The 17,130-nt window shown below is 35.0% G+C and overlaps 1 protein-coding gene across 2 annotated transcripts in view; it reads right to left on the reverse strand.

The window, feature by feature from the left end:
• Positions 1-17,130, reverse strand: part of pde8b (phosphodiesterase 8B) — a 69,641-nt gene that overhangs the window by 50,771 nt on the left and 1,740 nt on the right. The window contains exon 1 of one of the 2 annotated variants that reach the window (XM_067375261.1): positions 10,742-11,396. The exons of the other annotated variant lie outside the window; for it this stretch is intronic. Coding sequence (XP_067231362.1) covers positions 10,742-11,023 — 282 coding nt within the window. The 5' untranslated portion in view covers positions 11,024-11,396. Of the gene's footprint in view, positions 1-10,741; positions 11,397-17,130 lie in introns of those variants that run through there. 2 annotated transcript variants of the gene reach the window in all.

The following is a 17,130-nucleotide window of genomic DNA, read 5'->3' on the forward strand; positions in this document are numbered from 1 at the left end:
GCCAATTGTGCTTATTTTTTCATTGTAAATAGTAAATACATGAAATATTCACAAAAATAAGACCACAAACAAAGCGGTTTATGAACTGAATATCTATCATTCAATAACCACTGATAAGAGCTTCCCGATACAGATATAATTCAAAGTGTCAATACTGGTGTAAAATGAGTTTTCTCTCGTGAGTTCCTCTAAACTGGGCTATAAATAACCTCATAAAACAGAGTGTTATCTATGAATATACAACTTGCCAGCTGATTGACTAATCAGTTCATCTTCCTGAAGTTGTAACTCAACATGCATAGCTAGGCAACCAGAAGAGGTCAAGATGTACACAAATTCACTTCAAGCCATATACACCGAAAGTAAACAGCAAAATCTATAAATCTTCACAATGGTATATAAGAATGTCTAATCTATCTGTTGTAAAACTATAAATCATACGAATTAGATCAAGTTCATCCCTTCATAGTGACCTTTTCATGACTTTCCAGTTGTATGTAATTGCAACTCACAAAGAGCATTTTCTAATCCAGTCTGAAATTTAACTTGCAATATCACATTAAATATTTGTGAATAAAGCAGCGTTTATCCCATGTCTTCATGAGAACGAAATAGTCACTTCCTGGGAATTTGGTGCAAAATACCTGTACTAAAACTTTTTGACTCTTATAGATTGTGTCTCCATTGACATGCATTATATGACTGACAGACTGCAACAGTTGGAGTTAAAAATCATCATTTTACTGAAGAAACAAAGTCAGCTACATCTTGGATGCCCTGGGGATAAGCAGATAAACATCAAATTTTCATTTTTGGGTGAACTATCCCTTTAATAACTGACCGAGAGAATGAGACAGAGGGGGAGGAGAGAGAGAGAGGGAGAGATGCTGGTTGAGGGAGAAACGGATGGACATTAGAAGATAAACAGGCACAATAAGATGTCTGATGACACAGACAGAGTAATAAATTAGAAGTGGAAATATGTGATAAAAATGAGAGGTTTGTGATTCTTTAGCTGTGGGTAGCAGTTATGACTTGTGTTAACGCCAACACTACAGCAAAACCAATATCCCAGTGACACCTCAGTGGCACAAATCAATTACATCACCATAACTGTAATTGGGAGAAATGTTATTTTTAAAGTCCCCCTGTGGTGAAAAAAGTTTTAATGTTGTTTATATGTCTATATGTGGTGTTTTTATATTCTTTTTATGTGCTTTAAGACAAACCATGTGCAAATTCATAAGTCAGTGCATGCCATTGCTGAGTATTTACTATTTAAAACTGCAGTGATCAAAAGACAGTTTCAAATAGGGCTGGGCGATAAAACGATAACGATATGTATCGTGATAGACACATGATTGATATCAATAAAAAATGTGTTCGATAAAACGTTGGATATTTTTTTATTCTTCGTCGGAAAAAAACAGGTTGCAAAGCAAGTTTGGTTGCATTAACAAAGGCACTCGTTCTCTGGTAACCTAGCAACGTAGAGAGTGACACGCTAACAGACACATGAGACAGAAAAAAACTATTACACTATGTAAATATTGATTTACATTTGTTGGCAAACTTGGCATATGATGTTGCGCTTATGGCAACATTAAATCCTGGAGAGAAGACAATTCTAGATTCAGGGCTGCACATGCAGGAGGACAAAAGTTTGAGCGCGCAGATGTGATATCTGAGCGAGAGCGCGCGCGTCCAGTTTTGTGCAAGGGAATCCGCCTGTGAGTGGAGAGATTGCTCGCACTCAACATTTTTCAATACAATAACGCCGTAGAACCCGCATTAAATGAAATATTAACGTGAGAATAAAGTCGTGTCTGAATTTCGCACTTTTGTATTGGTTAAAACAAATGGAGAATATCTTGTTTTTCTGTAGGTGCTCGACCATTTCCGTGTGTGGCGCAAGATCGCCGCCGTTCATTGGAGACATTTAACATCAGGATGGATGATTACATGCTTTAAATCATCGATTTGGGCAGCTTGGAGTAGCTCTTGAGGTTCTTATCCAGTATGGAAGATGAAATCCTTGCTGGTGTAGTTGTGTTTACAGACTTTGATGAGGCCTGCTCTTTGCGCTGTCCACTCAGTTGTCATCAGCGGGAAAACCTCTCTCTATGATTGCGCTGGTTGGTGATTTTCACAGCTAGAATATGACGGCTGCACAAATAGATTTTTAAATGCTCAGTTTTTCATGTATTTCTTACTGTGGTATTGTAATTTCAGGGATGAAAAAAAATTACAGACATAAATGAAATGCAGGACAAAGCTCCTAATTTCGGAGGGTGGTCACCCTACTTTAGACTTATGTTTACATTTTAACTATGAGTTTTCCATGGTTGTTGACATTTGTCTTAATAACTGAGGGGGTTATGATCAGAGGAAGGTAAAGTTTAAAATAAAAATGTTTAAATGTAATATATTTTTCTCCTGGTCCTTATTTTAAATGGGTCATAAAAAATATCAATAATTATCGATATCAACCGATACGAAAAACTGATATCGGGATACAGTTTTCAGGCATATCGCCCAACCCCTAGTTTCAAAAATGCGGTTTGAAATCGTTGGTATCTGTGATGTCACAAACTACCTTGTTACCAATCACGTCATGCGTCGGCGGGCTTTAGCATATCATTAACAATGACCAATCTAATGCAGGGGAGTCTCAAGAGAAGGTTAAGAAGGTATATTTTTGTGTTGATATGAAAAACTGGGTAGATTTAGCAATATAGCGGGTCTATGATGTATATTACAATGTTATGATGAACTATATGCCTTTCTCCACCGGCGTTCTGAGTTGTTTAAAGCGTTTCTAAGGATACTGATTTTTAGAAGACAGCTGCCGGACTCACGAATGGGAATATGGTTTGTTTAACATTAGCAACACATTATTAGCTGTTAGTGATGTGCGGATCAGCTCAAACGTCACCCGAATTCGCTTTTAAAAATTTGTCATCTGCCAAGTCATTAAATAGCCAAAGTTCAGCCCAAGCATTTGTTTAATATACAGCGTTTCACAGCCGTCACATATCACATACTCAACACTTGATTAGTTCTCCTTTTTTTATTTTTTTATTTCTCTCCGATTTTTTTGGCCTTCATTGCTGCTTAAAAGGTGAATCCCGCAATTGTGTCTGCAAATTAGTGCCTGACGAAAAATTACATTAAGTATTAAGCAATATCTCAAGTACATTTTATTCCTTTGTGTTCTATAATGTCCACTAGGAGTTGCTCTCAGCAAATGTTTTTCTTTATTGGTTTTCCCTGAAGAGATACGCGGTTTTTGAAAATGAAAGTAAGCATGATGCACGTTCATTGCGTCTTACCGTAAAATGAGAGTTTGTGTCTATATTAAAATCAACACATTCATGGTTTCTCTCCTCTGCCCGTGACCCATCCGCAATTAATGTTATTTTTTTATCACCCGACCCGCAGATTATCTGTAGCGCATCCGCGCATCTCTATTAGCTGTTTGATAATGTAGTCAAACAAAACGCTAATCATATTTATTACCGTTATGTGTCCGAAGTTGAAAATAGCAATATCGTTGTGCAGCGTTTACCTCAGTAAGTTGACCGAGTAGATCTCTGAGCTTGTGCGAGCAAGTGGAGGCGGGGCTAATTAGCATATTCATAGATTTGCATATACTAAATGAGGCAAGGGTGGAGAGTTACATTCAAGCTATTTTAAGGCACAAAGAAAATTTTTTTCACATGAAAAAATGTTTAAATATGTCATTTTGGTGATCAAAGATGAGTTTATGGGATAGAATTTTTGACTACAGGGGGAGTTTAAAGCTATTTTTTTTAATTTTTTTGGTAATTAAAGCAGGTATAAAATAAAATACAAAATATTAAGTGAAAAACTTAAAATAATTTAATGAAAATTAGAAATGTTGCCTTGGCAACTGACTGAAATGTTTAAGTTTACATACTAAAATTACTAAAACTTAAATGAAAATAAATTAAAGCTGAATAGAAATATTTAAAAAACAAAAACTAATAAAAATTGCAAAAGCACATAAAATAACTAAACTTAACGAAAATTAAAATGAAACTGAAAATATAAAAATAAAAGCTAATTCTAAATATTAATAAATACTATAAATGTATATAAATAATACTAAAGTAACACTGATTGGGAGCAAATCGACTAAAAGCTGTGATAACTAATGTAAGCCTAACTATAATTTTTCACAAACATGACAGTTCAGTTGTTCTGAACTAAAGTACTAAAATTACTAAAACTCAACAAAAACACATTAAAGCTAAATAAAAAATATAAAAACTAAAGTTAAAAGCACAAAAAACATTAACAAAATTGAAATAAATTAAAATGAAAACTAAAAATATAAAAATAAAAGCTAATCCAAAATATTAATACCAAAATTTTAATATAAATATAACTAAACACTGATTGGGAGCAACTAACTAAAAGCTGTGACTATATTATTCAAGTAATGTGACAGTAGTTCAGCTGTTTTCATAATAGTTCATTTCCAGCTACTTTTAAGTTTTTTTATATGAAAAAACTCTTTTTTTTTTTTTTTTTTTTAGAGTTTAAAGAGTAGCTACATCCTTATAAAATGAATAAACTCAACATTATAGCTCTTGCTGTCTGTTAGCAGAGCTCCTCTTTGTGCGTCCAGCTTGTAAACCAGAACGTTTTGCATTTAAACATATTTCAAACAATCTGTTCCCATCCTGTAAGACCCTACATACTCCCACGATGCTTTCAAGTGTTTACAAAAAAATCCCAGATGATAAACAACGTTACTAATGCCACCATCATGGACTACTTTGGAGTTCTGTTGCTCTCGCTGACTGAGAGAACACAGTCTGTAACACAACTTCAACACACACACACAGAAATGAAAGGAAAGCACTCACACATGAACAAACAGAGAAAAAATGTCTAATTTTAGTTTCCTGTCAAACCTGAAAAACTCACTATTTGGCACCAGTTAGTAATTTTCATACTAGAACCGACAGCAGTATCCCACACACGTAGCAGATGCACCATAATCAAGCTAGTCAATGCTATCAGTCACGGTATGGGGAATCTGAGGTCACAACCTATAGCATGACAGGAAAATGATCTTGTGTATCATGTTAACCTTGTTTACGTTTCTTATGATTGGTTCTGACAATGAAAGCCATCATGAAGCAATATTTTATTTTACTTTACTCTTATGTAGAATAAAACAGCTTTCTCTGGATCTTTAACAGCGGTAAAAAATAGATATCAACCAGGCTGATAAATTAGGCAGTGTTTGGCTATTTTCTTGTCTGCTCCCAATGAATCAGTTCCATCTACAGCCTTATTTTATCAATATATCATTTTAGTTTATGGTGAACTGTACAAATATTATGTGCATACTATTTACTGAAATTAAATTAAAGTATGAGTACTACCATTCAAGTTTGGGGTGGGTAAGATTTTTGGGGGGATATTTTTAAAGTATCTTATTCAAAAATGGAGTAATAATGGTACAATTGTAAAATATTATTACAATTTAAAATAACTGTCTTCTATTTGAATATATTTTAAAATGTAATTTATTTCTGTATTGCAAAGCTGAATAAAAAGCACCAAAAAAAAAACTTTTGAATGATAAAAAGTATATACTGATATCTAGTGTAATATATGTATATATATGTATATATATATATATATATATATATATATATATATATATATATATATATATATATATATATATATATATATATATATATATATATATAATTATTATTAAAATTTTATATTTTTACAAAATGTTGTAGTAATGGTCAATTATTATTATTTGTTTAGACTTAAGATTTCTAAAACACCTTTAAACAATTTTTTTTTTTTTTTTAAATGCTCATTTACTGAAAACCTTCTGGGGTTTGAACCTACAACCTTTAGGTTGCTAATCCAAATCTTTAACCACTACTCAAGACCGTACCATGCAACTGCTCGGACTAATAATACACAGGATCTTTTTCTAATGGAGAGGACAGAACATCTTCAGATACGCTGGAGAATAACGTCACTGCATCACTACTACAGAGGTAAATAAAAGCAGCCGTCGGAGGGATAGATTCATATCTTCATCTTTATTTGGTACAAATATGTCCTAATGTGTCCCCTGTTAGAAAACGCAAAGAATTCTGCTAACTAGAGGATGAAAACTCATGGGACAGACGCTGTAGGATGGCACTTATCAGCGGGGAGAGATTTCATGCTGTTATCTAAATGTTCCTGACCTCCTGAGGGAAGCCGCGGCCAATCAGATTGTACTTTGCGTTAGGCTACATTGTGACAGTGATTTGTCCCCATGTCAGTCGAGACCGTGGATGCCCTGCTACATGTCTCAGGGCATCTCTTGCCGCAATGCTTTGCTCTAACCGTGTGTGTGTGTGTGTGTGTGTGTGTGTGTGTGTATGATCTGGTCTGAGATTCATCAGCCTTTTTGCATGTGATAGTTCACACCGTGCAGAGCTCACAGCCAGAGGGGTAAACAAACTCAGTGGCCTGAACAAACACAAATGCATACAAAGAAACACAAAATCGCTCTTTCTTTAACACAGGGCCTCTATCTCTTGCAAGGAGGTTGAGATGCACAGACACACAGAAGTGAGCAGGACCGCTCTCTCACACGCACATTCAATTCAAAATGGATATCGGCTCTGTTGCTGTCAACACAATGAGAATGTGTGTGAGTGATAGAGAGCCGTACAGAGTTACACGCACTTCAATGGCATCATTGAGTTTCTCGGCAGTCTAGCAGAGTGTACCAAAATCGCTACGTCTCCTTTCATACTGACAGATGACCAAAATACAGCTGGCCATACACACAAAGTGCCCTCTAAAAGTCGTTATATAAATCTATCCACAGATCTATAAACTGTCCTTGTAGGATTTTAAAATTACATTAGTAATTGATTTGTGTTGCGTAACACAAATACCATCGATTTGGCTGGTTTTAAAATCCCATTGATTTGGCAGGTTTTATTTGGACGAATCAGTCCAAGTAAACCGCTGACCATGATTTTATCATTCTCTGACAGGAAAAATGTAATCATTTTTTGACAAAACTAACAAAAAAGTGTGTGTTTACTCCAGGTCTAAGAGAGTGCGCTCACCTGCAGTGTGAGAACATTTCTTATATTCTACACGTGATCTGACTATAAACACTTTAACTCAGATAAGGCTGATGGTCATTCTAAACATGGCAGGAATTACGGCGTTCCGGTCAACAGCCTTCCAACATCATCTCCAGAATGTAAGCAAACTGTAAAGGAAAGATATCCCAGAAAGAGACAAAAAATAAAGATACATTTTTCAACAATAAATCTCAATGCTACATTCAAGCACTCTGAAGCAGATGGTGAAGAAAAATACTACAGTGTAGGAGGGCTCACTGTATGTACTTATACACAAACCTGCAAACTCAAAAGAGATGAAAAAGGCGACATGTTTACGAACAAAATTTTTGTAGGGGGGTCTGGAGACATCCTCCCCCAGAAGAAAATTGTAGCTTCTGCCAGACCGCCTTCCATATTCAAGTTGCGAAGAAAGTGTAAACTGGCTAAAGTTGAATAGGGATGGCGTAGGACGTAGCGTAAGCTTTTTGAACGGGAAAAGTTTTACACTTTCTTTGTATGTTGAATACGGAAGGCAGTCTGGTGAAAGCTAGATATTTTACTACACAAATGCATTGCTTCGCTTCAGAAGGCCTTTATTAAGCCCCTGGAGACGAGTATGTTTATGATGGATGGAAGCACTTTCTTCAGCTCATACTCGTGACCCCTGTTCACTGCCATTATAAAGTTTGGATGCATCAGGATATTTATTAAAATATCTCCGATTCTGTCAGAAAGAAGAAAGTCATATACACTTGAGTAAAGCTTGGGCTAATTTACAGTATTCATCATTTGAAGTGGATCAAAACCTTTCATCAAAGTTGACCTAAAACCTTCTTCTTAGGACAACTTAGTTCTTAGGACATCTTTGATTAACTTTTTTGATCTACTTCAAATGTTGACTACTATATTTAGCAAAATGCTCCTCTCTAAGTTCATTTTTGTAGCTGACTAATGAGTTTTTAGACATTGAATGGCTTTTCTAAAGTAAATGTGAGGTAAACACTAGCTGTTTTATTGATGCCTTTCCGTGGATGAAATACTGATTTATCGATTTCGGTAAGTTGTACTGTATCTTTCAACATGCCTTCGGATGTTCATTCATGTTTATTTTGTGTTGTAACTAGTAAAGCCGCAGAGATGATGGGTTGAACTGAAGCGTGACAGCCACCTCCTCCCTCGAGAACCAGATTTTGCTTTAATCGACTGGTGACCCAAATCAGTAACAAAATTGTTTACCATGTAAAATGTCAAACAAAAATGTCCGTAAAATCTAACATAAAACAATATGCCAAATTTTATTCATGGACCTGTTCGATAAATCCGGTCTGACTCGTTTAATACAAAGGCTGTGATCCGAACCAGGTGCACATTAAAATAAATCTACTACATAAGGTAGAGCAAAAATGATACACTGTAAAAAAATTCTTATTTTCATGATTTGTTATCACAACTTTTTTTCTTTTGTCAAATCAACTTAGATAATTAATGTGGTTCAGATAACATAATATTTTGAGTTTCTGTTGATTAAAACCAATTGTCTTCATTGTATTAACAATGAACTCAAAATTTTAAGGCAACCAGGTAACTTACTTTTTTAAGTTAAACCAACAATTATTTTTTACCCACTCTAAAAAATAAAACTGGTTCAACAACAAAAAAAAAATATGTTAACGTTTTCCACTAGAATTTTTAACTTAAGCCAATTAGGAGAATTACATTAATTCAAAGCAATATTTTGAGGTGATCCAACATAATGTTTTAAGTAAGGTGAAGACGCGTTTTGGACACAATGAAACAGATTTCTAAGTAACATGAACTTACCAAACACCGCTTGTCACCATGATGGTAAATCTCCAAAAACCCACATTAACAGAAACTCTTCTAAATTAGCATAACAAAACACTAATTACTGCTAAATCTCCCTTACCATTAATCTTGTGCAAACAAAAACATTATATAACACTTAATTTTAGCATTTACTCTCCCTTTCAAGTGCCATGGGCAAAGCATGATGGGAAATATAAATCCCAGCCCAGTTTCACTTAACTTAAGTTTGTCTAAATTAAAAGAAGTGTTCATACAACAACAATGAAACACGTTTACACATCATCAGATTGTATTTTACATTAACAGAACTTAAAATTAAATACATTTTTGATTAACTGAAAATGTTAAACTATGACAAGTCATGACAGTATATCGAATCAATAGGCATAATGTGTGTCATCCAAGCTCAATAAAATAACAATTACAAGTAAAAAGTCTAACAGCATTTCAGAACTTGATTTTTTTTATTTCACAACAATATATATATATATATATATATATATATATATATATATATTTATTTATTTAAGTAATGACTAAAGGTCCCCTGAATTCATTTTTAGAGTGCAGTGTGGTTTTGCAGTGCGGAAATTACATGCGTCATGTTCAAAGATACATTTAATGAGTTTGAAAGGTGTATAAAGGTGCATAAAAGGATTAAATAAACTAATATAACCAATGAACATTTGGCATTTGAAAATACAGCAGTACTAAAGCAGTTTTACTGGACGCATGCCTTTGATGTAAAAAAAAAAAAAAAAAAAAACTAAATGTGTTTTCTCTGCCCTATATAAATTTTAAAAGCTTCCATGAGTTAATATTTCACTGTCATAAAAAATGATGTTGTTAGTTGCATTTTATGTAACTGACCATTAGCATATACCTTTTACAGTAGAGCATGATGCTAGCAACACCAAGGTCATGGGTTCGATTCCCAGGGAAGCATGAACAGATACTGAAATTATGAAACTGTATACATTTTATACATTTTAACTGTATACATGTATGCATTTTAGGTCTGCCAAATGCATAAATGTAAATGCGACCATATCAAAACAAACCTGAGGGCCATTTTTAGTTGCGACCCACCAGTTGAACATACCTGCTATAAGGACCATCATGGTATACAAACTATGTTCCCACACATCAGCTCCCAGCAGGGTCAAAAACATAAGGATTCAGAGCAAAAATGCTCAACATACTTTCCTCCTTTTTATCTGTTATCTAACATTTGATATAATATTCAATACCTAAATGGGTTTAGTGCCTCTGCACACACCAGTGACATTATCATCCATCTATAGATCAAAATCTGCACTGACTGCTGCTGAGATCAGCCAGTCATGTAAACACCAGCAACAGATTACAAAATCTTGCACATCAACAATATCTGCTTTATATTCAATATTCATTACATAAGCAACAGCCACAACTGTTCATCAATACACTGATTCAATTGAATAAATAGATGGAATGATGTGTTTAACCTCATAAAGGTAAATAATGCCCCTTAAAATCACATCCACAGGGCAAAAATTCTGGTTCCCACCTGTTTGAAGTTTGAGAATGAACAAAACTCATTCACTTAACCTACATTTGTACAGTATATGAAGTGTAATGCATAATAAACAGTATATGGCAGCAATAAGCATCCAGCTGATGATTCACAACAACATGCAGGAATGACACTAAAACACTGAATGAATGACAAGATGGTGGAAATAAATAATGCGAGATAAAGATCTAAAATCTTGCCATTCATTCATTCCTCGTACCTTGACGCTGGTTCTGCTGGTTTGAGTCTCGGCCTCTGTGCACATGTGTCCGCCGCTGTTCTCTTTCCGCTCCCGGTGAGAGCTGGTCCGTGTGTGCCTGCTCTGGTACGCGATCACGGAGGGGATGGTGTCCGCCGCGTCGGTCTTGATGAAGAGGCCGTGCAGGGTGGTCGCCGTGCCCTGCGAGATGGTGGTGGTCTGGTGCGGCGAGTTGGACTCGTCCGAGTCGCGGCAGTAGATCACCCCGCTCTGCGAGACGTGGATGCTGGGAGCGCAGCCCATCGTTCCCCGCGCCTCGCTGCGTAAAACCCGGAGGAACTGATCTCAAGACCGCCGCCGCCGCCGCCGCTGCCGGGCCGCTGTCACGCCGCCGTTCCCCCGGTACATTGGCCGGTGTTCGCGCTGCTCAGTTCCGCCTGCCTCCCGCGCGCGTCAAGGAAAAACGTAGAGGAGATCCATCTCGCCGCGTTATTTATCAGTGATCAGATCAGATCAATGACACCTCGGCTGTCCAACCGTGAGCCCGTTGCACTTGTGCCATGTCACATTTTGGACAAATTACACCCTCATTTCACCTCGGCGTAAGAGACTACAGGTTCAGGCTGCTCGATACGATCCATTTTCTCTCGGTATTGATAATCTGTATGTTCATCACGACGCCTGAGCTCTTAAATAACAGGCGCAAAGTATCAGACTCCCAGAATATGTCTCAAACTTACACTCATGGTCCTTTAAGACACACGAGCGTCATCAGTGACAGACACGAACATCAATGACTCCCTCTTCCCATGAACACACACACACACACACACACACACACACACACACACACACACACACACACACACACACACACACACACACACACACACACACACACACACACACACACACACACACACACTCACTCTCTCTGTCTGTCTGCCTATTAATTCAGTCTGGAATAATGCTGGATTCATCTTTTGCTGTTTGCAGAGTTTAGATGATGAACTTGAGCAGAGAGACACTGATATTCACTAATACCATTTAATAGCATGCAAATGCACAAACAAGGCTAGTGATTGACTCAAGTTCAACAACTGATACCATGCAGATATCTGGACAGCAGGGTGGCTGATAAATGCAGATATAATTGAATGAAAGCAATTAAAGTATACACTGTTGCTTAACACTTACAAGTCCTGAAAATAAAAGTTCCAAAAATGGGGTTTCACAGCAATGTCATAGAAAATTTAGTGCCATTGAAGAATCTTTCAGTGAACAGCTCTTAAAAGATCCATTTTAATAATCTAAAGAACCTTTTTCTACAAAAGAAGCTTTTGTGCATTTGAAAGCTTCCATGGATGTTAAAAGGTTCTTCACACAATATTTATTTATAATTCACTCAAAAAGAAACAGAAAATATGTGTTATAAATCCATGCAGCTGGAGGGACTACAACTGGCACGCTTATCAGGTGATAATCTCAAAAAGGCCATACTTTAGGTCCATCACTAAACAAGGCCATGCAAACCTTCACCTTGACGCATCAAAAATGCTTTGAACATTCTGAATGTTCATAAATTATGGAAGCTTGTTTCTGCCATGAAATAAAAATAAAAAAAGGTAATTGTGACTTTTTTCTCACAATTGTGAGTTTATATCTCACAATTCTGACTTTTCTCAGAATTGCGATATAAACTCACTATTGCGATTTATAAATACAGAATTGCATGATAAAGTCAGAAATTGCTTGATATAAAGTCAGAATTGTGTGATATAGTCATAATTGTGTGTTATAAAGTCAGAATTGAGTGATATAAAGTCAGAATTGAGTGATATAAAGTCAGAATTGCGTGATATAAAGTTAGAATTGCGTGATAAAGTCAGAATTGCGTGATATAAAGTCAGAATTGCGTGTTATAAAGTCAGAATTGTGTGATATAAAGTCAGAATTGCGAGTTATAAAGTCAGAATTGTGTGATATAGTCATAATTGTGTGTTATAAAGTCAGAATTGAGTGATATAAAGTCAGAATTGAGTGATATAAAGTCAGAATTGTGTGATATAAAGTTAGAATTGCGTGATAAAGTCAGAATTGCGTGATATAAAGTCAGAATTGCGTGTTATAAAGTCAGAATTGCGTGATATAAAGTCAGAATTGCGTGTTATAAAGTCAGAATTGTGTGATATAAAGTCAGAATTGCTTGATATAAAGTCAGAATTGTGTGATATAGTCATAATTGTGTGTTATAAAGTCAGAATTGAGTGATATAAAGTCAGAATTGCGTGATATAAAGTTAGAATTGCGTGATAAAGTCAGAATTGCGTGTTATAAAGTCAGAATTGCGTGTTATAAAGTCAGAATTGCGTGTTATAAAGTCAGAATTGCGTGTTATAAAGTCAAAATTGCGTGATATAAAGCCAGAATTGAGTGAAATAAAGTCAGAATTGCGAGTTATAAAGTCAGAATTGTGTGACAAAGTCAGAATTGAGTGATATAAAGTCAGAATTGCGTGATATAGTCAGAATTGAGTGATATAAAGCCAGAATTGAGTGAAATAAAGTCAGAATTGCGAGTTATAAAGTCAGAATTGTGTGAAATAAAGTCAGAATTGCGAGTTATAAAGTCAGAATTGTGTGACAAAGTCAGAATTGAGTGATATAAAGTCAGAATTGCGTGATATAGTCAGAATTGAGTGATATAAAGCCAGAATTGAGTGAAATAAAGTCAAAATTGCGTGATATAAAGCCAGAATTGAGTGAAATAAAGTCAGAATTGCGAGTTATAAAGTCAGAATTGTGTGACAAAGTCAGAATTGCGTGTTATAAAGTCAGAATTGCGTGATATAAAGTCAGAATTGCGTGTTATAAAGTCAGAATTGTGTGATATAAAGTCAGAATTGCTTGATATAAAGTCAGAATTGTGTGATATAGTCATAATTGTGTGTTATAAAGTCAGAATTGAGTGATATAAAGTCAGAATTGAGTGATATAAAGTCAGAATTGCGTGATATAAAGTTAGAATTGCGTGATAAAGTCAGAATTGCGTGTTATAAAGTCAGAATTGCGTGTTATAAAGTCAGAATTGCGTGTTATAAAGTCAGAATTGCGTGTTATAAAGTCAAAATTGCGTGATATAAAGCCAGAATTGAGTGAAATAAAGTCAGAATTGCGAGTTATAAAGTCAGAATTGTGTGACAAAGTCAGAATTGCGTGATATAAAGTCAGAATTGTGTGACAAAGTCAGAATTGAGTGATATAAAGTCAGAATTGCGTGATATAGTCAGAATTGTGAGATATAAAGTCAGAATTGAGTGTTATAAATTCAGAATTGCGTGTTATACATCCAGAATTGAGTGAAATAAAGTCAGAATTGCGTGTTATAAAGTCAGAATTGCGAGTTATAAAGTCAGAATTGCCTGATAAAGACAGAATTGCGTGATATAAAGTCAGAATTGCGAGATATAAAGTCAGAATTGCGAGTTATAAAGCCAGAATTGAGTAATATAAAGTCAGAATTGCATGATATAAAGTCAGAATTGCGAGATATAAAGTCAGAATTGCGAGATATAAAGTCAGAATTGCGTGTTATAAAGTCAGAATTGCGTGTTATAAAGTCAGAATTGCGTGTTATAAAGTCAGAATTGCGAGTTATAAAGTCAGAATTGAGTGACAAAGTCAGAATTGAGTGATATAAAGTCAGAATTGCGTGATATAAAGTCAGAATTGCGAGATATAAAGTCAGAATTGCGAGATATAAAGTCAGAATTGCGTGTTATAAAGTCAGAATTGCGTGTTATAAAGTCAGAATTGTGTGTTATAAAGTCAGAATTGCGTGATATAAAGCCAGAATTGAGTGAAATAAAGTCAGAATTGCGAGTTATAAAGTCAGAATTGCGTGATATAAAGTCAGAATTGCATGATATAAAGTCAGAATTGCGTGTTATAAAGTCAGAATTGCCTGATAAAGTCAGAATTGCGTGATATAAAGTCAGAATTGCGTGATATAAAGTCAGAATTGCGTGTTATAAAGTCAGAATTGCGTGATATAAAGTCAGAATTGCGTGATATAAAGTCAGAATTGCCTGATAAAGTCAGAATTGCGTGATATAAAGTCAGAATTGCATGATATAAAGTCAGAATTGCGTGTTATAAAGTCAGAATTGCGTGATATAAAGTCAGAATTGCGTGATATAAAGTCAGAATTGCGTGTTATAAAGTCAGAATTGCGTGATATAAAGTCAGAATTGCGTGATATAAAGTCAGAATTGCGTGTTATAAAGTCAGAATTGCGTGATATAAAGTCAGAATTGCTTGTTATAAAGTCAGAATTGCGTGATATAAAGTCAGAATTGCGTGTTATAAAGTCAGAATTGCGTGATATAAAGTCAGAATTGCATGATATAAAGTCAGAATTGTGTGATATAAAGTCAGAATTGCGTGTTATAAAGTCAGAATTGCGTGATATAAAGTCAGAATTGCGTGATATAAAGTCAGAATTGCGTGATATAAAGTCAGAATTGCGTGATATAAAGTCAGAATTGCATGATATAAAGTCAGAATTGCGTGTTATAAAGTCAGAATTGCGTGATATAAAGTCAGAATTGCTTGTTATAAAGTCAGAATTGCGTGATATAAAGTCAGAATTGCGTGATATAAAGTCAGAATTGCGTGATATAAAGTCAGACTTGTGTGATATAAAGTCAGAATTGCGTGATATAAAGTCAGAATTGCGTGTTATAAAGTCAGAATTGCGTGATATAAAGTCAGAATTGCATGATATAAAGTCAGAATTGCGTGTTATAAAGTCAGAATTGCGTGATATAAAGTCAGAATTGCATGATATAAAGTCAGAATTGCGTGTTATAAAGTCAGAATTGCGTGATATAAAGTCAGAATTGCTTGTTATAAAGTCAGAATTGCGTGATATAAAGTCAGAATTGCGTGATATAAAGTCAGAATTGCGTGATATAAAGTCAGACTTGTGTGATATAAAGTCAGAATTGCGTGTTATAAAGACAGAAATGCGAGATATGTCAGAATTGCGAGTTATAAAGTCAGAATTGTGAGTTATAAATTCAGAATTGCAAGATATAAAGTCATATTCTGACTTTTCTCGAAATTGAGAGTTTTTATCACGTAATTCTGACTTTATAACATGCAATTCTGATTTTTTTTCTCAGAATTGTGAGATATAAACTTGCAACTGTGTGTGATAATGTTCAACTGTGAGAGGAAAAGACTGATGTTTTTTCTCAGAATTGCAAGTTTATATCTCACAATTCTGAGAAAGTCAGAATTACGTAATAAAAACTCACAATTTCGAGAAAAAAATTTAGAATTGTGACTTTATATCTCCCAATTCTGAATTTATATCACACAATTCTGAGAAAAAAAGTCAGAATTGTGAGATAAAAAGTCGCAATTACCTTTTTTATTTAGTGGTGTAAACAAGCTTTCATAATAATCAATGACTTCAAAGCTCTTCAAAGATTAGAATGGTAGAGCATGGCCAAGGGTTCAATTCCCAGAGAGTGCATGAACCAATAAAATATGAATGTAATAAGTCACTTACAGCAAATGCCAAATGCATAAAATGTACAGTGCAAGACTCCAGGATCAGTGATAGCACATCTGGGTTTCCAAATGTTTGCATATTACAGATCCAAGCTGTAAAATCTTACAAACATCTGTAAATGACTGATAAGCCCATATGATTTTATAGGACTAAACTGACCTTTTATCGTACTGGAGTTTACTTAACAGATTCTTGCTTGGGTGGGAAAAAATGTTTTTGGCCCAACTTTTGCCACTATTCCAAGTCACTCTGCACACTTGCCATACATTTGTATGCAAAATATTCAATAGTCATAATGCAATTGTGTTTGACATTGCATATTCTGGAAATGCCAATAATTTCTCAGATGCGCTATTCTGATAAACTAAATACACAGCAGTTAAACATTTACATAACCAGCGGGAAATTCTCCTCGCAGGGAATGCGCTTTACTATGGTTTGAATTTTGCACTATACCCAGATTACATGTAGTGCATACAGATTTTTGAATGAAGATGATTTGTGTCTTTAAAAAAATTAGTTAGTGCAATTATTGTAGACACATTTTTTGGTCAGTCCAATTGAGTCACGCCTTCCACAGACTGTTTACTTAAACTGAAAAATCTACCCACCCTTATATATCTCGAAACTCATGTGACTTTTCCCCAATGAAACAAAAACTAAGTTATCACAATGTCTGTTCAAAGAAAACACGCGTTATGCATTGCAAAAAATTTTATGTTTTCTGGACAAAATACTGTTCAATAAAGTAAATCAGACACCATGTAAATGCCATGTTATATAAATATGGTAATCATCCAGTACCATGGTATAAATCAAAAATACAAAGG

Source organism: Chanodichthys erythropterus, chromosome 22 (genome assembly GCF_024489055.1).
Source record: "Chanodichthys erythropterus isolate Z2021 chromosome 22, ASM2448905v1, whole genome shotgun sequence".
NCBI lineage: Eukaryota > Metazoa > Chordata > Actinopteri > Cypriniformes > Xenocyprididae > Chanodichthys > Chanodichthys erythropterus.